The 8931-nt window shown below is 40.4% G+C and overlaps 1 protein-coding gene across 1 annotated transcript in view; it reads left to right on the forward strand.

The window, feature by feature from the left end:
- Positions 1 to 8931, forward strand: part of FNBP1 (formin binding protein 1) — a gene marked incomplete at its 5' end in the record, with an annotated part of 69427 nt that overhangs the window by 5812 nt on the left and 54684 nt on the right. Inside the window, one exon of the mRNA XM_010283146.1 lies at positions 2221 to 2368. Coding sequence (XP_010281448.1) covers positions 2221 to 2368 — 148 coding nt within the window. The remainder of the gene's footprint in view (positions 1 to 2220; positions 2369 to 8931) is intronic.

Raw genomic sequence — 8931 nt, forward strand, 5'->3', positions numbered from 1 at the left:
GCATGAAACTTAAGCAGTCTGCGTTAGTGTTGAATTACTCAAATGGACTGACAACGCAGATTAGTAACTTACTAAAGGGATAATGCTGTAACACCAGAGAGAAACCAATGGTTCTTGAAGAGTAAGGTGAAGAGATGTAGTTTGTAATCCCAGTATCCTGGGATGGATTGATGCATGACTTGCTGATGCTGAAGGATGTTGCATGGCCTCAGCTGTCTGCTGTTGATTCACGTATTCGGACTGTATCTCCTTGTGGGAAGGGACTAACGTAATGCTCGCGGGTACTGACTGCAGCGTCAAAGCACAGCTCCTTCGCTGTGTGACACTGCGGACATGGGTGCAGGTGATGATACACCACATGTTGTTAAGAACATTCCTGCCCTTGATGAAATTAAAGATACTCTTTAAAGAGAGCTTTCTAGAGGAGGAGCTTTCCCACAGACAGACTATAAGCCAGAGCAAGAACCTTTTCCTTAGAGCACTCTGACTCTAAAATCAGTGTTTTGTAAAGCATCAGCTTTGAATGAAGGCATCACAGAGTCTGACCCTGCAGCCTTGTGTTGCAGGAGGCTGCTCTGCCTCTGGAGAGCCTGGCAGCAGACTGAAAACCTTGACCTTGAAATTTGAAACATTTCAAATGAGTTTGGATAGGGATCCAACTGTATGATGATACTTATTTCGATTTTTGGGTCAGACCCCCAAGCTGCTCTGTATACAGCTACTCTAGTGGCTTGTCTTAACAGTGATAACAGCCTTTTAATTTTCTTATTTTATTTTTAGTTAACATTGTTTGGGAATCAGTTATTTATACCACTGCTTCCTGAGATATTGATATTTACACAAGGAAGCTTATGTTACCAGCATGTCAGCTGTTTTAGTCTGTACCTGGGGTTAGGAATAAATCTGCCTTTGAGTAGCTGTACCATAAATGGGTATTTTGAGTTTACTACAACCTTTTTTGACACATCTTTCATTGCTGGAAAGGGATATTGGAGTTAAATGATGCGTGTGATGTGGCACAGAAGATCCTGTGTATCCTTTGCCCTTTTAAATACAGTGTTCACCTCAGTATACTTTCCTCATGTCTCTAATGTCTGAGGATTTGTCATGCGACCTTTGGGTGCCTTTGACACTGCTTTGAGATAGACCATCTTTAGACAGGCTGTTTCCAAGCTTATTGTCAGTCTGTAGTTCTGTGGCTTTGATGTTCTGCCTTGTGCAACTGGGATTTCTCTTCAAGGCTCCGCAGCTTGACTGTGAACGTGGCTGCTTGTATTGGACTGTATTTTTAATCTGTTTGGGTTTAGTTTCTTTTTTCCTGTTCTTTCTCTGATGCCTTTTTTTCATCCCTTCTTATACGACTCCTCTCTATTTCCTCTAAATCTCTCCCTCTTTGCTTTACTTTTTTACTTTTAGGTGATGTTATCAGTGCAGACCGCTACCATTTAATAGTAATAGTTTTTCTAGTATGCACAAGTGGAGTGCTTCAAAGCTGCTGTTTTCCAGCTGACCAGCACAGCCAGCTGGGGCATTTAAATGCAGCTCTGCTCGCACTGTGCTGAATATGCTAGTGACATAATCCTCTGTTTTGAAGTTATCTGCACAGATGTTAGCTTCTTCCTTTTAATAATACATGGAATGTTGTATTGGAGATTATTTTATATGAAAAATAAACGTTGCAATGGAAGGTACTAAAAAATACAGGTTGACGATGAACACCTGGTTAGTAAACTCACTACCTTTTTGAAAACTTTATAAACTGTATCTGATTTAAATCCAATTTACACTATGAAAAATTTTCTTTTATGAACAATACTAGCCACAAAGTTGGTTGCGTAGACAGGATTTTGCCAGGTAGAGTATGCTGATGACTGTGCACTGAATTGCAGGACTTGAAAGAGTATAACTAGACATGCTTGGTGAATAGAGATTAGAATAGTGAAGTCTCAGAGCTGTGCTGATCAAAAAACCTGGCATCCTAAAACTGTGATATTTTAAGAGCTGATGTCAAACTGTGTAAATCAAGATTAATTTATCAGACAACTGTCAGTGTGTGGGATAGGCTTCCTTCTGAGAAATTCCCTCAAGTGAATCTGTGCTAATCTGTATTCAGTCTCATGTACCAATACTAAATGCTTAAGAAGGATACAACTTCCCTTTGCGGTGTGTTTTTCCAAACAGAAAGGGACTAAAAGCAAAATGCATTTTTGTCCTCTGCAGGTACACATCAACTAGAGCCTTCCTAGCCACTTTAAATGAAATGAATGACTATGCCGGACAGCATGAGGTCATTTCAGAGAACATGACCTCTCTTATCACTGGAGAGTTAACACGCTATGTGCAGGAGCTGAAACAAGAGAGGAAATCGGTAATTGATCATTTTTTATTATTCACAATTAATTGCTATTTAAGACAGATAATTACTGGTAGGGGAGTTCAATGTTAAGCAGAATTTATCTGTAGTTAATAAGCATGAGCTTTGCTAACGAACCAAGCATTCAAAATGCGGGTTACGTGCCCTGGCCAAGCCACTGAACCATTTGAATCAAATGTTATAAAATCAGACAGCAATGGCTTCAGGAGAATCCCTGCTAAATAAGGTCAGAGACCCATCTGTGCTTAAGGCTCTGTTAGCCAAAAGCTTGTTTAGGGAAGAGTTCAGCAGCACTGTGTAAAGTCTGAAATGAACAGAGAAACTGTGTTACTGAGACCGATTGAAAGAATTATTAGGATCTTGGTTCAAATTTTCCTGCTTCTCAGCCATAACTGGTCAACAGAACTTTAAAAAGAAATGAATCTAGTGAGAAATATGGGGTCTGTCTTGTTTTGTGATGGTGGGGTATCTGGCTTTCAATCTGTTATCCTTCAAGACTGGTAGAATTAGGAGCTTTATGTTAGTACTCTAAACTACTAGCTGAAATAGGAACTCATGTGCCTGCTACAGTAAATGTTCAAAGCTGATTAATTTGCATGTCACCAGCTCTGAAAGGCATGTGGTTGAGATGTGATTTTTCTTCCTTGCCTTGAACCCTCTTATCCCTGGGATGAGTGGGTATAAAATAGTGATTCTAAGCATTATTTTTACAAATACTCGTAACGCATGTATAAAATGGCTAAGCAAAGAGCAACAAGGTAGGGGAGCATCAGGGCAATATCTTTCATTTCCAAACTGTTGGTCTATTATGAAAAGTGCAAAAGTACTCTTGCTCAGTCCAGCAAAACTTAGGCATTTATAAATGGTCCCAATAAACATTAAGCATGTGTTGAAGTGCTGTGCAGGATCAGAGTCCTGGAAATTACCATCTTTTCCTACGTATGCTATTGGGATGGTCTGTCAAAAGGCATACCTTTAATTTGCAGAATGGTGTGTAATATTGTATATGTAATATTTCAGGGATATAATATTCTGGCAGCAACATGGAAGCATGTTTTACATATAGATGTGATGAGAAAGTTTTCTCAGGCACTACTATGACCTTTTTATTCAGCGTGGACTCTGTACAATAAGCAAGGCAAAAAAAACATTCTAGTATGGTGTTTTTCTGTAACTTCTAATGTTTTTACCTAATTTTTCAATTATATGGGCGTATAAGGTGACTGGAATATCTGTTAGACTTTTTAAGTATGATGGAAGAGGACTTTATCTTCCTTATAAAGTGTGAGCCGTAACTATTGCTTTTTTGTTTTGTTAAGTTTTGTAGCAAATATGGCTCATAAGTAATGGGTGAATGACAGGAAAAGTATTTTAATATTGGTCGAGTGGGAACAGCACAGGAACTGCAAAAAAATAACTGACAGTGTATTTACCTGATAATTCTTGGCCTTTAACACAGAACAATTGTCAGTCGTGGTTGGTGGTTTTGTTCTTGTAATATGAATATAAATGATATGAATTATGAATCCTTGTCTGAGTCCTGTAGATTTCTCGTTTATGAGCAAATGGTGTTGAAAAGGAAACTGCTTCTGCCTTCAGGCATTTTTCATACATAGCTTCTCTCATTTCATACCATAAAGCATGAATACATCAATCATGTTGGGATCTGTAGGAGGGAAATTGGTTGTTGTGTAACTATCACAGAGGGCTGATGCTTTGGCAAAACCTTTTATCACACAAATTGACGAATGGCTTGGTATTTCTGAAAATTTTGCTGGCAGAATTCTCATGCTTGCTGCTTGATACATCATCCACTGTTATGCTACAAGTTCATAGAATCATTTAGATTGGAAAAGACCCTTAAGGTTGAGTCCAAACATTAACCTAATACTACCAAGTCCACCAATTTGCTATAAGCTGTAAGGAAAGATGATCACTTCTGGGACTAGGGCCACATGTAGAAATTGGGAGACCCATATTCTTGTCCATGGAGTCTTGCATCATTTGGATTAAGTCATTCAGGTGTCCAAATACCCCTAAAAAGGTACAAATTTCCAGTGATTTCAGTTTGACTGAAACAGATACCCTTGCTCTTTTTCTTGTAATTTCCCACCTGGAAGATGGAAATGATACACAGAGGTGTCATAAGGATAAATGTGTGAAAGATGAGCTCAGGTACAGCAGAAAGTGGGCAGGCAAATCCATCAGACAAGAGTTTCTGTTTCCAAAGGAAAGCCCTTTGATATGCAGTAGGAATTGTGCATTTTAATAGTCACGGGAGATGAGGGTGGTGATCTTTAAACGCGTGGGGTCTGATGCATGCCTGCATTACTCTGTTTTCATGGTCATTTAGTTTTATTGATTCAAGTGGAATTACACCAGCAGATGATTGGGGTCATGCAATAATAAATTGTACTTCTTTGGTTGTCATTGACAAGAACAAGCCTGTAAGCATCATTGACATTAACAAGCCTGTGCTGCCTGTAAGCAACACAGAACCTGATAGTATATAAAACCTTACATTGGTTTTACGCTGGATAAAATTCATTTGGTGTGCAATTTTTATGTTACGTTGGATTTGTTTGACTACTGTGAGGGGTGTACTTGATGGCTGCTTATGTCATGTTTTTCCATATAAGATAGTTGATAATGGTGGAAATATGGGACGAAGCAGCTAATGAAAAACAGACAGGACAGTCTGGAGGTTGGACAAGTGGGATAACTTGCAAATTCACAGTGGTTTGGCATTGTTCAAAAGACAGGTACCTCCTCTTTTCCTCTGACCTAGTTTGGAGCTCAGGAGAGCTCTGGGTTACCCATATGTTTTTACAGATCGCGTGCTTTTTTGCCTGATGATTTTTGATCATGAGAAAGCAGTAAGAAAAATCAAACAAAGACTCTTTTTGTGAAACCTGAGTATCTTTAGCAACAAAGTCAATCAGTCCATTAAACTTTATCATATTACGCATTCCTCTTCCATAGGATAGCCCTCATTGATGTTATCACTGTACCAGATGAGTAGTTTTGCCCTTACAGTCACTGAAGTTAGGCGTACACCTTGCCTCCTTTTCACTCTGTGTGTGTGAGAACTCCTTGCGCTGTTTCAGTTCTTCCCAGCTATCTAGTGAAGTGAAACTCTTTGTAGTACAGTTCCTCACTTCAACTTCTTCTTGTATTCTCTTGATCTTAGCATGTCCATGCTCTCATGTGAGTAATTCCCATCTTCAGCTAGGATTTTGCTAGCTGCTTCAAAGCTGAAATTTCAGTTCTATGCTTCGTGTGAAGGTCATGCCCCATCTACCTTCCCTTTGAGGTTATTGAGGCAAGATGCATGCAACTGAATTCCCCTTCACTGTATGAAGACCTTCATCACCAAACCACACACATGAGTTGGGAATTGCCTCTCAGAGTGGCTCAGGGAAAGAATTTGTTTCTGTGGTCATTCTTCATGCCATCCCAATTTCACCAAAACCTTACTTAGGGCTAGCTGTGGAATGTGTCAAGTTTGAGGTGGGGGCCCTGCAGTATGACAAGATTTGGTCTTTATCTTGCTTGTCTGTGGCAAAAGAGAAGGAGATGATTCCCATAATGTCAAGAGGTGTGTTTGGACTTCATGAGTATTAACAGGCAATACATTTCCAGCCTGGAAATGTACTCGAGTTCTTCTGCTCCCACCCATTGCAACTGTTTCTGGTTCTAATATTAGGTCCTAAGCAGACTAGTTATTCTCATATGAGAGAGAGATCACCAGTATCTGGGTTGCTTAGATGATGGACTCTGCTTCTCTGTGTTGCTGCACCTGCCAAGTTACTCAGCATGCTTTGTTCCATTAAAAAAAAAAAGTAGACACTGGGGGTTTTTTGGTATCTTCTTTTTGAGTTACACGTAAGAGGACTTCTGAGGAAACATGTAGCCAGTGCTGGCCAAACATTGAGAATTTCCTTTTTTCTTAAAGCTTCACAGGAGATAGCTTGGTTTAGGTATTTTCTCAACTATGGCTGAGGAAAACCCTCAATACTGTAGTTTGTCTGGATAGGAATTCAAGAATTAATTCCTGGGACAATTCTGATTTAGACCTGTGGTCACAAACTAGGTTTGACTCATGGACTCCTCTGGCAGCAGCTGCTCCGTGTAGCCATTGCTCATGTCAGCTTTGCTAAAAATGTGTTTGGGAGTCATGAACTATCCCTCTTATTACTGCTGCTGCTTTCACCTCTACCTCCACCTCCCCTTGGGGGTAGGCTGGCTCCATACAATCAAGCATGAAAGTCAAGAACAAGCCAAGAGCTTTGCTGCAGACCGAACTGGTGCAGCACTGGGATTCTGTGGTTGGAAGAGAATTTACCTGATGTCAATACGTTCCATTTTGTGTAGAGTTAGAAGGGGAACAGGGAATGAATGCATCCTTATGGTAACCGGGAGGGCAAAAACGGTCTGGTTCTTTATGGTGGAGCGTGTGCGCCCTCCCTGTGTGTATTCATACAGGGGGTGTACATGTCAGAGAACTTTCTGTTTCTTGTAGACTCTCAGGTGTTGATGAAAAGTAAATAATTGGAGGAATTCTGCCGTGTTCGTTCATCTGAATAGTGCCCTGTTCTGCAAATAGTCCTGTGGTTTTCAACAGGATTTCTCATGGTGTAATGCACCGTGCAAGTGTGAGACAGGATGACAAAATACGACCCTGTCAAGTGCACAATGGATTTTTCCATGTTGCATTTTGGATGTGTCTCAAGGTCTCCGTGTGTTTGGAGTACAGCTGCGCTTTTTGCTGCAGAGGTACAAAGAGGTGTTGCTGCGTTCCAGAAATGACAAACTAATGTCAGGTAGTAGAAAGAGGAAAAGAGAGACAGTGAAAGGAAGTGATTTGCCAGACTTCAGGTTGATGAGATTGAAACTGAACTTTCCCCAGCTCTTGTTCTGTGACTTACCGACTTCCAGCTTACTGCCCCTGCCCCATGAATGGAGTTAGAAGTATTTTTTTTACTTCTAACAGTTTTTACACAGTTTTACTCTGAGTATAAAAATTAAACATTAATAACGAGTTATGTTGCTAGGTGGAAGCTTTGCAGGAGCTATTTATGAGCAGAAAAAAAACCTCTGGACATTTATGGGAGGTTTTGTTGGGCTCGATAAATACACTGTACAATAATCCAACTTGACAAATTCATCCTCGCTTTCTTACAGGATATTTCAGCTGTATTTCATTAAGTAAATTGTACCAGTAGAGTGTTAATTAGTAGCTATAAGAAATGCAAGAATGCAGAAAATTATTTAGGAAAGATCATAATAAATTCTGTATATTCTTATTGAGTGTTTGGTTTTCCGCAAACTGTGGCGCCAATTTAATGAAACCGTGTTAAGTATTTGTATGCATCATCTAATTGTGCTGTGAAGGACTGTTCTGGGATGGAAAAACCAAGTGCTTATTATGAAAGTTTCTAAAAACATTTTTGTGGGGGAAACTATAATAATATTCCATCCAGCTGAAAGGTATAATGTGAACTTTGGATTTAGCAGGGTTAAAGTTGAGACCACTGGACTTTATCCTGCTCTTCCCAGTTTTGAATGGGCACGCTGAACTGTGGAATAATAGTTCAAATAAATAAACTGGCTTCTGTTTACTACATGAAGGTTTCTGATTGGGAAACAAAATATGGTTACAAAGAAATGTAGTTACATTTTCTGTGAATTAGCCTGAATATTGCACTGCAGAGCAACAGCCCGTTAAAGGGGCGAGGTGAGAGATGTCTTCTCTTCACAGTAACGCTTCCTGCTCAGCGCAGGCCTGTGAAACGCCTGAGGGCGAGGGAGGTCGAGCATCAGCCATGGATGTGTTTTTTTTTCCCTTTGTGCTCCATCCAGACAGCCGCAGAGATCGGCCTAAAATGAAAGAGCAACAACGAAGCCATGCCGGTAGAGCGTACCTTAACTGTGTGTGAATGCTGTTTATTCAAGGCCTGAGGCACGTGATGCATGGGGGCGTGTTTAGCTGGCATTTTAGTGATGGGGGTCTTAATATTTGTGTGTGGGTACATGCATACGTGAAGGCTATATGGAAACAACTAAAAGGTTGCAGCTATTTAAAGAAACAAGTATTTCTTTGCCTGTTGAGGCATTAAATTGTACATCATGTAGTTTTCTTATCACTGCCAGAGTTGTACGGGACTGTGACAGACCGTTTCTCTGGACGGAGGACACATTCTGTTGAGATGGTGTCTCTTGGTTGTGGATCAGGGGAAGAGAAGCTTTTTGGCAAGACTAGGAACTACAAGAGGTGGAAGCTAAAGTAGCATGCTCATTTGTTCATTGGAGGATTTAAAAACACAAACATCTTTTCTTTGTGCCTTAGCTTTTAGTAGTAATTTGGATGTCCCTTTGAAAAACCCATAGGTTTGCTCTCAGAGCACTTTGGCACAGCTGGGGTTTTTAGGACATGATTGGCCCCCAAGGATGGATTTGAGAGCGGGGTACATGATCTCCAACCTGTCATACCTGTGTTTGTGCTCACTGAATCCAGAGCCTTCTGGCCTGCTGCTGTGAAGCCAGATGGTTCAGCA

Source organism: Phaethon lepturus, unplaced genomic scaffold (assembly GCF_000687285.1).
Source record: "Phaethon lepturus isolate BGI_N335 unplaced genomic scaffold, ASM68728v1 scaffold2163, whole genome shotgun sequence".
Lineage (NCBI taxonomy): Eukaryota > Metazoa > Chordata > Aves > Phaethontiformes > Phaethontidae > Phaethon > Phaethon lepturus.